The sequence below is a fragment of the Thalassophryne amazonica genome, chromosome 10 (genome assembly GCF_902500255.1).
Source record: "Thalassophryne amazonica chromosome 10, fThaAma1.1, whole genome shotgun sequence".
Classification (NCBI taxonomy): Eukaryota; Metazoa; Chordata; class Actinopteri; order Batrachoidiformes; family Batrachoididae; genus Thalassophryne; species Thalassophryne amazonica.
The window spans coordinates 114,025,113-114,042,416 of NC_047112.1; the positions used below are offsets into that span (position 1 = coordinate 114,025,113).

At 42.2% G+C, this 17,304-nt stretch overlaps 1 protein-coding gene across 2 annotated transcripts in view; it reads right to left on the reverse strand.

Moving 5' to 3' along the window:
* Window positions 1–14,831, reverse strand: part of LOC117519382 (divergent protein kinase domain 1A-like) — an 81,912-nt gene extending 67,081 nt beyond the window's left edge. Inside the window, exons 1-2 of one of the 2 annotated variants that reach the window (XM_034180727.1) lie at window positions 14,653–14,819; window positions 14,496–14,548 (exon numbers count right to left, since the gene is read on the reverse strand). In XM_034180727.1, the coding sequence (XP_034036618.1) occupies window positions 14,496–14,548; window positions 14,653–14,686 (87 nt within the window). In that variant the 5' untranslated portion in view covers window positions 14,687–14,819. Of the gene's footprint in view, window positions 1–14,495; window positions 14,549–14,652 lie in introns of both variants that reach the window. The other variant, XM_034180728.1, reaches the window with a different exon arrangement.
* Between the last annotated feature and the right edge of the window lie 2,473 nt (window positions 14,832–17,304).

Genomic DNA, 17,304 nt, shown 5'->3' on the forward strand with positions numbered 1-17,304 from the left:
GCATCAAACTCCATCGTGTCAGATGAAGTTGCTCATAAACTTTAAGTTTCTTAAATATTTATTACAACCACTCTTAAAACTTCAGTTATCTTTATAATTTTATTACTGGTAAATTTTAGAATTAATATCACATTTATCTGGGAACTACATTTTGAACAGGAATTCATCAAGCACGTCAGCTGTGAGCATGTACTAACATAGAATACCCAGAAACTGGACAGTTGTTCTGCCATAACGAGAGCGTCCACTTTTAGCTTGTCATAAGCTAAGCAAGTGGCGCTCGTGAGAGTGTGGTTGAAAATAAATGACACTTCCTTACGGCAGTGGGCAGGGCAAACAAAGACAGAAGCTCTTACTTGTTGTTTGTGTTGGGTTTGTGATCACCTTTGATTTTATTCAGAAGTATTTATGGTACTTAAACTCAAAACCGGCTTGTCAGTAGCTGACAGTGTACCGGAGTCAGTATTAAAAGTTAGCGGTTAGCTGTAGCTTCCGCTAAATTTTTTTAGCTGTATATCGCCTTTTTTTTTTTTTTTTTTTTTTGCTGTATATATATTGTTTATTTTTTTGTTAATGTCTTTTTTTCTTTGATTACTTTGTTTACGAGTTTTGTTGTTGTATATGACTGAATTTTGTTGCATGGGTGTCTAATAAATTCAAATTCAAAATTCAATTCAATCAGCTTAGAGTTATAAAAGTTAACTTTTCAGTTTGCGAATTAGTGGTTCGCCGACATTCACTGTGGCTCTGTCAACACCTACAGCAGGTTGTATCGCTAGTGCGCACAACCACCACTAGAGGGCACCACCATATCACAGAGTTGTCTAGAAGCCTGTGTTGAACTGTTTAAAGCCCACTTTTCTGATAAAAATGGAGTCGGACCCGGAGAACGTGCAGTTACAAGTCAAAGGTGCTTTATATGAACTAAATGTTGAACAACTGCTAAAACTATGTAATGGACTACAAACATCTGGACTGGGAAAAGAGCAACTTGCTGACAAAACCCGAGGCCAGCGATTCGCACTTGTCATAACCTATATTAAAAGGGCTGAGTTATCTGAGCGAGAAGACGAGGGAATGTTTCACTTGCTCAGTATTAACGACTTGATTGAAAATACAAAAATGCCAGAGTCAGAGCCATTAGGTGAAGATAAAGAGAGAAGACAATGCCAAAAAGAGGTAAATGCACTGCGGACTATGCTTCAAGTAAAAAGGTGCTATACATCAGATAATGAGTAATGAACTGAGCCAACAAAGCACACCAGCACAGAAACGTGCTTCAGTGCCGCCAGATTACTCCATGTGGCACAAAGACTTTAACCCTCTTGGGTCCGAGGGCATTTTTTGGACAGTTCACTCGCCTGGCATAAATGTTTTATTATTGCTGTTAACAGCTCTCCCTGCATCCCACAATCAAGTTTTATTGTCTCTTTTTTTCAGGACAACCTTCAGAATATATATGCTTTTGTTGTGTTTTATAAGTGTAATAAAGGTTTACAATCAAAAATAGGCAAGGAAAAAATAAAGCGGAAAATAATTTTCCACACACATTTTTTCAAAACACACAGCAAACTATAATAAAAAAACTGTTTTGACACTTTTGAGACTGTACAACACAAAGGTTAAAAAAATAAACACAAATGCACATTTTGAGCAATATATACAAAATGGTCTATGCGTCCATTGATATGGTAAACAGTGCTTTACTCAGAGAAAGCAACAGAGTTATCCAGTAACATTCACATGCAAACTAGTGGAGCAATCCTGATAGTTACACACTCTTTGTTTGAGCACGTGAGATTGTCATCAGAGGCTCTCCGTCTGCTCCTGCTTTCACTGATCGCTGTGTGTAATGGTGCAGGGCGCACTGAGTATGTACTAATAGTATGTACTCATTGGAGCACCCAGGGGGCTATTCAAATGGGCCAACTAGTAACATATCACTCCTGAAATGATTTTTGGCTTTTCACGTGAGGTAAATCTGCCCTACGATTGGATTTTGGAAAACCATGTGACAGTGAACCAATTCCAATTGGACACTCACATTGCGCACGTCATCACTCAGCTTCTATGAGGAGTACAAAGATGGCTGATGGCTGGCTCGAAAGTCCACGGAGCTAACTTTTCAGCAAAAAAAAAAAAAAGGAAGTTTCTATCTCATATCATTCAAAAGTTATTTATAATTTAGTAAAGCTTGGTCTTAGCCGTCGTACACGACGGCCTCGGCCCCAGAGGGTTAAAATAGCAGGCCAAATAGAGGAGTCCGGACAAAAAAGACAAGCTCACATTTTCTAGTTTGGCCAGTCAGATTGAAAGTAGGCTCAGGAAAGGCTCCAATAAAGATGAAAGAATTGATGTAGTGATGTGAGCCATCACACCAGGTCTGCAGCTAATAAGAAGTTACCTGAAAGGCAAAGGTGATCTTACTCTGCCTGCCCTGCAGAGGATCCTAAGGTCTCACTACCAGGAGAGAAGGGCTGCTGAACTGTATAAGCAGCGCTTACCAGAGGCTCAGAGCAGTATGGAGACCCCTCAAAACTTCCTTCTGAGAGCTACGGACCTTCATCAGAAGATTCTCTTCGCATGCCAAAAAACCAAGTTGGGTCTAAAATATGATCCCGCCTTGGTTCAGAGTTTATTCATGCACACCATCTTATCAGGTTTTCAGAGTGACAATGTAAAGACTGACATGCAGCCCTGCCTTCTTCAGTCAACTACATCTGATCAGGTTTTATTGGAGAAAGTCAATTGCATGTGCGAATGAAAAGGAACAAGACAAGAAGAAACATTTTGTTCCCCAACGAGCGACCACAGTGAATGCTGTCCACCCCAGTGACACTCCAGCACCCGCTGAGAAAAAGCCTGCCCAAAAACAAAGCACAGCCACTGCCATGCCTGATCTGCTGTCATAGAAACAGATGCAGTCTGAGATGGTGCTTTTAAAGGACCTGCGAGCTGAGGTGTCGCAAATCAGAGAGACCATGCAAAAGACTACAGTCACAGCACAGTCCACCAGTGGAGGACCTGAGGACCACTACTCAGAACTGTCCTTCACACCTCACCCATCGTACCAGCTGGACCCATCTGCTCAGCCCTATTACCCTCTACACTCCCGAGCCGCTCTTCAGCCGTACTATCCAGAGCCTGGTTCCACATCGATGAGAGGTACTGCCAAGTCCCAGCAGCCTTCACCTGTCAGCGGGACTACATGCCCCGGCCACAACCAAGGTGTTATTTTTGCAGTCAGGCAGCTGAAAAGTTTTCAAGGAATCTGATGAAGATGTCATCTTTACATTGAAACGTTAGTCCCTTTTGTGTTTTGCACCTTTAATCATTTTTTTTGCACAGACATCTGTGTTGCACCAGCGTTTCCCTTTTTCTTCAAGTTTGTCCAGACCTGGTTGCATCAGATTATTGTGCTTGGCAGAAGAGCAAAGAATTTTTCCTTTTTTGCTTAGATGAAGAGTTTTGTCAGAACTGCTTCAGATGTGGGACAAGTGAACATTTTAGAGCAGGCTGTAAAGTACAGAGGCCAGTGAACCCAGCTAGGGGTAACCCTTTAAACTAGAAGGGGTCACTCCAACAGGACACAGTGTGACCAGAGACACTGTTAGGTCCCAGTGTTGTTATGGTTGTGCTATACAAAGTGAAAATCAGAGTTTAAAATGTTGTTCCTTGTGTAAGAGCGCCTTTTACTGCTCCGAAAAGTGCCAAGGGGAGCACTGGCCCATACACAAAACCAAATTTAAGCCCTACACCTGTGATACTATTCATAAGAGGGTAGGAAGTTCTCTCAAAAACCAATGAAAAAGAAACTGTGGAAAAGACAAATTACCTTATTATTAACATTACAATAATCTACATATTAAATACCTATAATATCAGGACTTTGAATGTTGGTAGTATGACTGGTAAAGGGAGAGAGCAGGCTGATATGATGGAGAGGAGAAAGGTAGACATATTGTGTGTGCAAGAGACCAAGTGGAAGGGAAGTAAGAGCAGGAATGTAGGAGGAGGGTTCAAGTTGTATCATGGTGAGGACAGGAAGAGAAATGGTATTGGGGTCATTTTAAAGGAAGAATCTGATAAGAGTGTGCTGGACATTAAGCAAGTGTCTGACAGGGTAATGAGTGTGAAGTTGGAAATTGAAGGGGGTGATGATGAATATCATCAGTGCATATTCCCACAGATAGGTTGCAAGATGAAGGAGAAAGAAGATTTCTGGAGTGAGTTAGATGAGGTGGTGGAGAGTGTGCCCAAGTATGAAAGAGAAGTGATAGGAGCAGACTTCAATGGGCATGTTGGATAAAGGAACAGAGGTGATGAGGAAGTAATGTGTTGGGAAGGTGTCGTGACACGGACCCACAACAGGGGGCGCTAAAGGAACGGACAATGGATAAGCCAACCAGTAACAATTTAATGTTGTGAAAACACACAACGGAATACAGACAGAGATATGGATTGCCAATGAGACACCAGGTGACGTGTGGGCGGGCTCGAAGATAGGAGACCTCTGGCGAGAGATGAGCTGATTCCCACACAGCTTCCACCACCAGTGGGCCTGAAGAACACCGGAGCCGCCAAGTCCCGAGTCCCCAGGTGGCCTCTGCCTTCGGCTGTCGACCCTGGTACTGCTGGCAGAGAACAGAGAAAATCCAGGTGAGTGTGAATCCGCACACTCAGTAGTCCACTCACAGTCAATGTTCTTTAAGGAGGGAGCACCTCCACCTCCAATCACACACTCGTGCAGCTCCTGTGTAACCACTTATCTGCTATGGAGCGTGATGCGAAGTCGTCGCGGTCACGCTCTTACTCCAGCTCCGATAAGGACACCACAGGGCAAATGGCTGCAAGGAAGAGTTACGTTAGCAGAGAAAATTACCACAGAGAAGGTTACCTCTTGGTTGCTGATTTCTCGGCGGGGAGGTGGAGTTGTAGTCCGGCTTTTATGGTGATGTGGTGAATGAGTGACAGCTGGTGCAGATGATGAATGACAGCTGTCACTCTCCGTTGCTCCGACGCCCTCTCGTGCTTGAAGCCCGCACTCCAAGCAGGGCGCCATCTGGTGGTGGTGGGCCAGCAGTACCTCCTCTTCTGGCGGCCCACACAACAGTAATGGGTAGAAATGGTATCAAGGACAGGAATGTGGAAGGACAGATGGTAGTTGATTTTGCAAAAAGGATGGAGCTGTGGTGAATACTTACTTTAGGAAAAAGGAGGAGCACAGGGTAACATATAAGAGTGGAGGAAGGTGCACACAGGTGGACTACATTCTTTGTAGGAGATCCAAGCTGAAAGAAATTGGACACTGTAAAGTGGTGGCAAGAGAGAGTGTAGCTAGATAGCATAGGATGGTGTTTTGTAGGATGACTTGAGAGGTAAAGAAGAAGAGGAGAGTGAGAACTCACCAAAGGATCAGATGATGGAAGCTGAAGGAGGAAGACTGTTGTGTGAAATTCAATGAACAGGTCAGAGAGGCACTAGATAGAGGGGAAAAGATTTTGGACAACTGGAAAAGTACTGCAGATATGGTGAGAGAGACAGCTACAAAGGTACTGGGTGTGACATCTGGACAGTGGAAGGAAGACAAGGAGACTTGGTGGTGGAATGAAGATGTCCAGAAAAGCATATGGAGAAAGAAGTTGGCAAAAAAGTTTTAGGATAGTCAGACAGATGGAGAAAGTACAGAGGCGTACAAGGAGATGCGGCGTAAGATGAAAAGAGATGTGACAAAAGCTAAAGAAAAGGCATATTCCGAGCTGTACAAGATGTTGAATAGTAAGGAAGGAGAAAAGGACTTGTACCACCGATATATATTAGGGCATGGAAGACTCCACTGAATTTTGGAGGTGTACCAAATCCGGATTCTGGATCAAGATTTCCATATAGGCTTTGAAGGATTACCTCAAAACTACTTCATGGATTCTTGCCATATTTGCACCACACATAGATATTAGGACATTGAAGACTCCATTGAATTTTTGAGGTGATCCGGATCTGGACCGGTGGATGAAAATTTAATAAGGTATGTCTTCTATAATACATTCCAATTCTAAGGTAGAACTCTACTAGTGTATACTAAGGTATATCTAAATGTCTAAAAAAAGAAGAAGAGTAGAATAGAAGAGTAGAAAAGAGTAAAGTAGAGCCACTTAGGTGCCTGGTCTTGAGAACCAGGGATGGTAAGTTGAAAACGTCAGAAATCTTTGATTGCTCTTGTTGTTATTTATATTAATTATTAAGATCCTATTGTCTTATGTACAATCAATAAACACCCTCTATCAATCAATCAATCAAACAATATTTACATTTTAACAGTGTCTGCAGGAGGGTGTGCGTGTGCGCATACATGAGCTTTTGATAACAGCTCATGCATGTTCGCTTTGAGTTAACTTTGAGTTAGCGGAAGTTAGTTTGCACGCTGACGTCTGTGAAGTTTCTTGTAAATCACTCCAGAGGTGTTATCAGGTTACAAAAACTGTGTTTCAGTTGTGATGGAAAATTATTCATTTATGCCTTACAGATAGCCTGCCTAAAACTTTTGCATCTAAACTCTGTATTTATTTCTCACTAGCTTTTACGTAATACGCATATAGTATGACAAAGAGGTTATATTTACACACAAGCAAAACAGAGTTTGCAGCTAGCTAGACCAGCTATGCTGCTCTACTCTGATTGGCTGTTACCCCAACCCTTAAAAAAAAAAGGAACAGAATGAAATGGAATGTGACTTTTTGACCTCTTAAAATAGGTCAAGGTTTGCCATCTCTGAACTTGTCCAAGGTCTGTGTCCCATGATCCCTATGAATTTGAAGGCTCTGGCAGTAATAAGACTGGACTTATGCTGAGCACAGACAGATGGACGTAATGTCTTTGCAACACCCGATAGCCATACTTGATGGCCTTGGGTAATAAAACAATCAATAAAAATGTATTTAGAACCCCTACAGCAGGGCTGGCTTCCCTTCTCTCCATATATTTTCACTTACAGTGCATCCTGAAAGTATTCACAACGCTTCACTTTTTCCACATTGTGTTATGCTGCAGACTTATTCCAAAACAGATGAAATTCATATTTTTTCCTCAAAGTTCTCCACACAATACCTCAAAATGACAATGTGAAAAATGTTTTTTTTTCTTTTTTAGATTTTTGCAAATTTATTAAAAAAACAACAACTAAGAAATCATGTACATAAGTATTCACAGCCTTTGCCGTGAAGCTGTTTCCACTGATCATCCTTGAGATGTTTCTGCAGCTTAACTGGAGTCCACCTGGGGTAAATTCAGTTGATTGGACATGATATGGAAAGGCACACACCTGTCTACATATAAGGTCCCACAGCTGACAGTCAGAGCACAAACCAAACATAAAGTCAAAGGAATTGTCTGTAGACCTCTGAGACAGGACTGTCTTGAGACACAAATCAATCAATCAATCAATTTTATTTATATAGCGCCAAATCACAACAAACAGTTGCCCCAAGGCGCTTTATATTGTAAGGCAAAGGCCATACAATAATTACGTAAAAACCCCAACGGTCAAAACGACCCCCTGTGAGCAAGCACTTGGCTACAGTGGGAAGGAAAAACTCCCTTTTAACAGGAAGAAACCTCTAGCAAGGTTTCTTCCTGTTAAAAGGGAGTTCTCTTACTTCTGTACCCTTCCCCAAATCTGGGGAAGGGTACAGAAACATTTCTGCTGCTCCATCATTCATAAATAGATAAATGGAAGAATTTCAGATCCACCAGGACTATTCCTAGAGCTGGCTGCCTGTCTAAACTGAGCGATCTAGGAAGAAGGGCCTTAGTCAGGGAGGTGACCAAGAACCTGATGGTCACTCTGTCAGAGCACTAGCATTCCTCTGTGTCCTTCCAGAAATACAACCATCTCTGCAGCAATACACCAATCAGGCCTGTATGGTAGAGTGGCCAGACAGAATCCACTCCTTAGTAAAAAGCATATGGCAGCCCACCTAGAGTTTGTCAAAAAGTACCTGAAGGGCTCTCAGACCATAAGAAACAAAAATCTCTGGTCTGAAGAGACAAAGATTCAGCGCTTTGGCGTGAATACCAGGCATCATGTTTGGAGGAAACCAGGCACCATCCCTAAAGTGAAGCATGGTGGTGGCAGCATCATGCTGTGGAGATGTATTTCAGTGGCAGGAACTGGGAGACTAGTCAGGGTTGAGGAAAAGATGAATGCAGCAATGTACAGAGACATCCTGGATGAAAACCTATCCAGAGTGCTCTTGACCTCAGACTGGGTCAACTGATGGAGCTTGAGAGGTGCTGCAAAGAGGAATGGGTAAAAACTGCCCAAAGACAGGTGCGTCAAGCTTGTGGCATCATATTCAGGAAGACTTGAGGCTACATGTAGCAACATAATTTACATAATCACATGTGTGATTACATAATCACACATGTGATTATGTAATCACATGTGTGATTACATAATCACATGTACATTCTGTCAGAATCACTATAGAGGTGAAAAAACACACCGTTCTCTCTCGACTCAAGCAACATCTGTATAAAATTGGGGCGGGTAGACTGTCCACCCCTTTGGTCACACATTTTCAACAGTACCTCACAGATACTCTTATCATTTCAGGACTGGAATCCAGTGATTGGTGGACCGGCAGAAAAAAAGAGCTGAGAGGCTTTAAATCTGCCATTTAGGCACCATCACTCCTGAGGGCCTAAAACGACGATTACATTTTTATCTATATGATCAGCTCTCTTGTATAGGGCCATCAATTGTACATAAAAATAAACCTCACTGCCCAATACTTGTCCCTGCACCACTTTAATGTTAGTTTAAGGAGCCATAAAAACTATTTTTTCGGTCCACCGAGCATTCCAAAACGGTGGTTCTGTTGCAGGGTCCATTGGCTCCTGGTTGCAGGAGAGACTGGATTCAAACTCATCTCTCCTGTTTTTCAGCAGGTGACTCTGCTACTGAGCCACACAACCACCTGGTCATGCTACCATTTATCTACCACACATCACATCTGTGGAGCTAAATCAAGGTCAAAGGTTTTGTAATCTGAAAATAAAAAAAAGATTGAAAAAATAAATTTTGAAACTGAAGATTCAATGTTTGTCCTTGAATTTTATAATAATTTAAAAAGTATTATCAAAATAAAAATAAGTGTAAGATATATATTTTTCAGTTTAAATTCATTTTTAATTCAGCTCTATAATTTTTTTGATCAAATAATTTATTTTCATTCATACTTCTTTTTTTCACCTTCAGATCTTTTTTTCACTTTCAGATCTTATTTTTTCAGTTTCAAACTGTTGGCCCCGTTCTGGCGTGGGAGGGCGTGGCTTCGATTGAGAGGGGCGTGGAATTGTGAGTGACAGGAAAGCAATCAGTCCTCACATGATGTTGCTTTCAGGAAAAATGATGATAAAATGATGATAAATTATTATAAAATTCAAGAACAAACACTGAATTTTCAGTTTCAAAATTTATTTTTTCAGTCGTTTTTTATTTTCAGATTACAAAACGTTTGGCCTTGATTTAGCTCCATACACATCCACATCAAAAGGCCTTGCAAACAATCATAGCACTGAAAGATAACTGTAACCCTGACCCTCACTTTAATCCTAACCCCTGACCTCTAACCCCTAACCTCTAACCCCTAACCCATTCGGTACTTGGGAGTGGGTTGTGCACGGTTGGAATTTATTCATTATTTTACTTACAAATCTGACCATGCAAGATGACTGCAGTTTTAACAGCAGTGACCACACAACTGCACAAATAGCTCCCGACTATTCTAACTTGTATTGATTTTTCCATAGGTGAAATGCATCAACTGCAAAAGGATTGTGGAAATAACAGTGGACAGGGAAACAAATGTACGTTTGGCCTTTCCGATCGATAGCTTGTGGCTTTCATTTCAGCTCTGCCTAATGCATTTATCGTTGGAATTATGTATTGAGTGTTTGGAAGGGAAAGAATTACACAAACATCACTAACAAGGAGATATTGATTGTGGCCATGATGACAGCTATTAATTAGACACTGGCTGGGAACTGCGGACATGTGCTGAGGTGAGTGGAAACAAGCGGCTTCTTGTCATGGTTGAACTTCCTGTGAGGCTCAACAACACTTCTGCTGCAGAAAGTCTGACATGACTGAAGACAACAACTGCACAGTTAAGAAATAATGTAAAGTGCTGCCAGATGATAGTGAAGATAAAAGTGGATGAACAGTGAATATTACTGCTGTGAAATGAAGTTTTTGCAGCACACATGCACACAGTCATCCATTATGGATGATGATAAAGTGATCCCTCAGAGGTCGGTGGATAATGGGCTCTTTTGGCTGCTGTGCACAGCTGAGAAAGCCATAAAAAAGAGAAAGACTGGAGAGGGCAGGGCAAGGAAATACCGCCTGATATCACTGATAAAAGACAAACACTGGCAAACGTGTGCAGATCCCTCTGATAAATCACACTGTGGATCCATGCAGAGACTCACGACTGGTCAGAGAACACAGACTGTCTGGAGGAAAAAGATTCTCATATGTCTGCAGAGAGATCTGACTCACCCCCCCCACACACACACACACACACTGAAGCAACATGTGTGATTTTTGTCAGAAGCCGATAAGCCTTCAAGCAAGTGTCATGTGTTGCTCACGTGCACAATGTACATGCAAACGTGTGTCGCTGCCTGTGTGCATCTGGACCAAACAGTCTGAGCTGCAGCAAGAAGAAACTGCAGCGCCGATGACATTTTCCGTTTAGTCGTAAAAGCCATCAGCCTGTATGTGTGTGTGTGTGTGTGTGTGGATGATGTTCCACATTTATGAATCCTATTAAGTTGAAGCCATGAGTTGAATATTTACCCAGTTTCATTTTCATTCCAATTCACGTGTCTTCTGAGCAGAAGCGACACAGGCTGACTATCTCTGTGGTTCATATTGTCCTGTTTACTATCATTTTGTACACAAGCAGCAGCCTCGACTTTGGAAATGAAACAAATTGTCAAATGAGCTCATTTCAAGATACATGTAACTTCAAAACCACACAAGCTGAAAGACACAGAGAGAGAAGCTCCAGCTACATTCGTATAAAATCCTTTGCACGGGGTTGTGTGGCAGTCCAGCCCTGCTGCTTGAGGTTGAGATTAAAGCGGCACTCAGAGAGCACGTAGGGTATCGCCTCCTCCTTAGGAAATATAACTCATGAGAATATAAGCATTTTGTTGACTCTTTAATATTCTGCAACCGATCACTAGGCAGTAAATCAGCCTGAAGTTAGTCGGTTTATCCAGTGCTGTATCCACAAATGAAATAATGGCTGAAGTCATCAAGGTTTAACAACAATCTGCTCAGCTGACATGTGACTGTGAAAAATTGGTCAAGGTCAACCCTATGTAAACTCATGTGAGGTCATCACACGAGCTAAATGTTGTGAACCCGCTGTTATTTCTTCTCAGGTTGTCAAGTTCTCTAAGAATTTCCTAAGGTGACCTCTGTGACCTTGAAAAGTAGGTCAGGGCAACCCATGAAAATTCAGCAAAGTATGTCTTCTATAATATATTCCAATTCTAAGGTAGAAATATACTAGTGTATACTAAGGTATATCTAAATACTATCTAAAAAAGGAAGAGTAGAACAGAATAAAGCCACTTAGGTTCCTGGTCTTGAAAACCAGGGATGGTATGTAGAAAATCTTTTTTTATCCCATGGGAACTCTCCCTACCCACCCAAGCAGCTCAGGAAAACAGACATATCATAATCATATATCATAAGACATATCATAAGAAAACAGACATCATGTATATAAGTGATATTTAAATAATAAGGCCAATAAACAACATATACAAGAAATATAGTACTACATAATATTATAGGAATTAGCTTCTAAAACCTAAATATTAATACAGGAGAAGACTGTAGAATACTTATATTAGTATGTAGACTAGTAGTAAAATTAAATTATAATTAGTAGGCTCAGCTATAAATATGCTTATTTTATTATAGAAACAGAAGCTATGATGTAATGTGTATCTATCTAAAGTAACCTACTCGCTTACTATAGGAAGATAAAATACATAATCATTATGCTATCAAATGGAAACCTAAAAACTAGGTTCTACATGTTGATATCTATTAAAGAACCCATAAACTGAAGAATTGTTAAAAATCTACACCGTGTAAAATAAAATTGTAAATAACGAAAATAAGCTAACTATAGTTAGAAGAGCTGCCATTAAATTAGCTGTTAATGGTAAACGGACTGCATTTATATAGCACTTTTCCATCTGCATCAGACGCTCAAAGCACTTTACAATTATGCCTCACATTCACCCCAATGCCATACAAGGCACTCACTACACACCGGGAGCAATAGGGGATTAAAGGCCTTGCTCGAGTCAGGCGGGGATTTGAACCCATGATCTTCTGGACTCAAGCCCAACACCCTAACCACTAGACCATCACCTCCCTGATCCAACTGTTTGTTGTGATTTGGCGCTATATAAAAAAATTGATTGAATTGAATTGGATTGAATGAGCATGTCTCGTAATTACAAGATCAGATGTCTAATTTTTTTGTTATCCAGCTTCCGTACGATGGGCTTCTTTACTTCTTATCCCTCAATAAAGACAAGTGTGAGAATTCACGAGTCATAATCAAAAATCAACCGTTTTGTAAGTGTGGATTTTCCCCCAAAGTGTTCCTGGATGAATGAGCACGGGGCATCTCACCAAAATGAGACGTCTTCTGTTCTTTGTGAATTACATGTTGACGTGCAGCCGGTTGCGAGACGGGAGCTCAGGGACGGTCAACAAATTATCACGGTGAAAGGAAATGCTTTGATAAAAACTCACGTCACATTTATGGTTTGTAGTGCCACCAAACTCACATCACACATCAATGAGCTCCCTCTGGTTTGACGACAGCACTCAGTTTGGAAAAAGGTCATCACAATGATGCTACTGAAAATTTAAACAATGAAAAATTAGGAGATGAGGGGTTTAATTTTTTTTTAAATCCAGTGAATGCAATGCACTTCTGTACATTCTGACTGCACAAAGAAGAATAGAAAAAAAGCTGTTTGGAACATTTTTACCTTCCAGCTGACTGAAGCAGACACCACTTACTCCTGCAAATGCAGAAATGTCTTTGCACTTCTGCTTTGACTTTAATATCCATAAAGCTACCTGAAGACCATGAAGTGTTGGCTAAGATCAGCTTTGGTGTTTCAGTGGGAGCAGGCCTCTCTGTCTGAGCGCCGCTGAGTGCCACTTTGAGGCTGATGCGTCCTAGAAAAGCGTGCTGGTGGCCGTCCCCTGAGGCCTTTCTTCCTGTCCTCACTGACAGCTCCAAGTTCCAAACAAAAACAGCAGAAAAACATTTCTAGAAAGAACAACCGCCCAAACACATTTCTGCCATTATACTGTCTGAGTCCGTGCAGGGGCAGCCCAGTCTCACGTTTTATTTTCATGCTTCAGTGACAAAATTAGTCAAATTTTCGTGACAGGTTTTTTTTTTCCTAATCCTACTCCTACCCCCCACCCTAACCATAACCACCCCAACCCCCCGCTTCATTTTTAATTTCATGCAGCCATCACAGAATGAATTAGAATGAATTTGTGCTGCCGTGATGAAAATGAGGCACTTTTCGTCACAATATCACAAACCAGTGGATTAATGTATATTTTGTGCTGCTGAATCACGACTTGCCGTGAGACCGGGTTGGCATGGGGACGTGTTAAAATGAACCAACCTGTGGAGGTTAAAATTAGCTTCCTGTGAGCTTCAAACTCTCTTCTCCTTAATCTAATTAGATTTCAGTTTTGATAGAAAGACATGTGAAGTGGGGCAACAGCATGTCTGTGGAGGGGGCGGAGCTTGTTATTATTTTGATACTCAGCTTGGGACTCCTCTCCACTCCCCTCACCCTGGCTTCCTCCCTGCCACGTCGAAGGTGTGGTTTTTACTGCTGCAGCCTTCAACCCCCCAAGCTGGGCGGCGCGGCCCCTCCTGCTGCAGCCTTCACCCACTTTGCCTCAAAGCACGTAAACAATGTCAAATATATATGTGCTGTCTTTAATTCTGATGTGTGCCATTATTACGGTAAACAAGTAATAATTGTGGATTAATTACTGTAACTGTACACGTAATTTCGTTGTTGTTGCACTCGTGTAATGAGGATGACAATAAATCTCATCTCAACTCATATCATATTGTTTGACTGAGCTGTCTAAATTCATTTAGATCTCATTCTTTAATGTGCTTATGGCCTCAGAAAGTGATGGAGATAAAGTCAGAATTATTGTTTTTTTTATTTTTATCACTCAGACACAGGCCTGTTCTCTCTGAGTGCTCCTCTAGTTCATGTCATCCGTGTGGCATTAAATAATCTGCTGCATGGCAGCGGATCCACGGAACGAACTGTCACACAGAACATCTGATGTGCAGTTACACAATACTGGAAAAAAGAGAGAAAAACTTAAAATAGAATGTCTGTACCAGCTGGATGGAAGTGGTTGCTACAGCAACGGGGATCACGGGAGGGTGGATTCCTGTCGAGCCAACGACCGTCAACTTACTTTTCCTAAATCATTCGGAAAATAACCGACAGCCTCATCCTGAGGGTTTGCAGCCGAACATCCCCAAAACCAGTTACCTGCACGTGCGGAGCTTTTCGGAAGCGTCCCCATGGAAACGGACCTCTGGCCATGGTCAGAACATCTCACAGCAGCTGGTTCACGAGCGGAGCCGGGAGAAACGCGCCAAACGTCCACGTGCCGAACATGACAGCACCGTGCACGAGCGGACCGTGCGCGGCGGCGGACTGCAGCGGAGTGACACGCGCCTCCATGCTGTCGTCACAAAGGAGGCTGGGTCTGTGATCCCGCTGCTTTATTCTTTTTATTGATTCCCGATGAGCTGACCGGTGTCAGTCCGAGAGGAGTTTGTCTCGTTAAAGAATATTTTGACGGATTAAATAATTAAATAACAACAGTGAGGCTTTTTTTTTTAAATGTGCAATTTATTTCAGTGATGGATCCTGTATCTTGATATTTCGATTTTTTTTATTTTTTTTTTTTGAACCAGCTTTTGTCTTTGTATCTCACATTTTTAAAGCTGCACAACAGATTCTATATATTGAAGGCATCATGATTCTGACAGAAAGAAAGAAATCCAGAGTGTGCACGTGCAGCAGCACAGGCCTCTACGTCTTCAAGATTACTTTATTTTCGTGAGCTCAGACCAAAATGGGCCCTATCTTTCCCTTTTGGGCCATAGATATAAAACACATGGTGCAAATTCATTCAGGGTCAGGCTGAGTGCACCTGGTCATATTGATGAGTTCTGCTGCAAAAGTACTCAGTGACATGTGGTCTGAAAGAAAAAAATGTAAAATGAAATAAATAAAATGGTTAGATTTATCCAGTGATTTGTACTATACTGTATTTGTACTATTTGTACTATAACCAGCTGTGCCTCACCTTGGATTGCGCAGTCACTGGGCAAACTGCTGACACGCTGTGCAGTCAGACTGTGTCTGTATGTTGCTATTAAAATGGTCAAACACTGCTTATGTGAACTTAAATTCTATAGTTTAGCTGATGTACATAATGTACAGTGTTTTTTGTACGTGTGTGTAACGTCTTTCGTGTGCTAAGCGATAACAAAACGGCTGCAAAAACACACAAAGTGAGGCACGCAGTTCTCTTGCCTCATGCTAGGGGGCACTAGTGATCCCAGGGATTCTTCTTGCAACAACTCATCGGTTGCAGAATAAGTGACAGCAAGATACAAGAGCAGCTGTTCATTATTTTTTTCCTCTTGCCTGGACTTTACTTAAAGAATGGAGGATTTCATATCCAAACTGAAACAGTTTTTTAAATTGGGCTTTCAATTGAAGCAGGAGGTAATAATTAACCCTCTGGGGTCGATGCCGTTGTAAACGATGGCTAAGAACAAGCTTTACTAGATTATAAATAACTTTTGAATGATATGAGATAGAAACTTACTTTTTTTGCTGAAAAGGTAACTCCGTGGACTTTTGAACCAGCCATTGGCCATCTTTGTACTCCTCATAGAAGCTGTGTGATGACGTGCGCAATGTGAGTGTCCGATTGGAATTGCTTCACCGCCAAAATCCAATCATAAGGCAGATTTCCCTCACGTGAAAAGCCAAAGATCGTTTTCAGGAGTGATATGTTTGTTGTGTGGGCCACTGAAGAGGAGGTACTGCTGGCCCACCACCACCAGAGGGCGCCCTGCTTGGAGTGCGGGCTCCAAGCACGAGAGGGCGCCAGACCTAGAAGAAGTGACAGCTGTCATTCATCCCCTGCACCAGCTGTCACTCGTTCATCATCATCACCATCATAAAAGCCGGACTGCAACTCCACCTCCTCGCCGAGAAATCGACTACCAGTAACAAGGTAATTTCTCTGCTGCCTGACACTGTGTGTGTTTAACCTGAACTTCTATTGCAGCCGTTTTCCTGGAGTGTTTCCTTATCTGGAGGATTGGCGTTTGGTGTGACAGTGACGGCTTCGTCTCACACCCCAACTCAGATAAGTGGTTGACCAGGAGCTGCACGAGTGTGTGTGATTGGAGGTGGAGGAGCTCCCTCCTAACTGTGTTTGGACTGTGAATTACTGAGTGTGCGGACTCACACTCACACATCATATCTCTGCTTTCTGCCAGCAGTACCAGGGTCGACAGCCGAAGACAGAGGCCACCTGGGGACTCGGGACTTGGCGGCTCCGGTGTTCTTCAGACCGTTGGTGGTGGAAGCCGTGTGGGATGCGGCTTCTCTCTCGTCAGGGGTCTTCTATCTTCGAGCCTGCCCACACGTCACCTGGTGTTTATTGACTGTGCAAATTACTGTACATTTCGTTGTGTATTATCACAACATTAAATTGTTACCTTTTGGCTTACTCATTGTCCGTTCATTTGCGCCCCCTGTTGTGGGTCCATGCTACGACACCTTCCCAACAATGTTACTAGTTGGCCCGTTTGAATAGCTCCCAGTGATCAGTGAAAGCAGGAGCAGACGGAGAGCCTCTGATCAATCAATCAATCAATCAATTTTTTTATATATAGCGCCAAATCACAACAAACAGTTGCCCCAAGGCGCTTTATATTGTAAGGCAAGGCCATACAATAATTATGTAAAACCCCAACGGTCAAAACGACCCCCTGTGAGCAAGCACTTGGCTACAGTGGGAAGGAAAAACTCCCTTTTAACAGGAAGAAACCTCCAGCAGAACCAGGCTCAGGGAGGGGCAGTCTTCTGCTGGGACTGGTTGGGGCTGAGGGA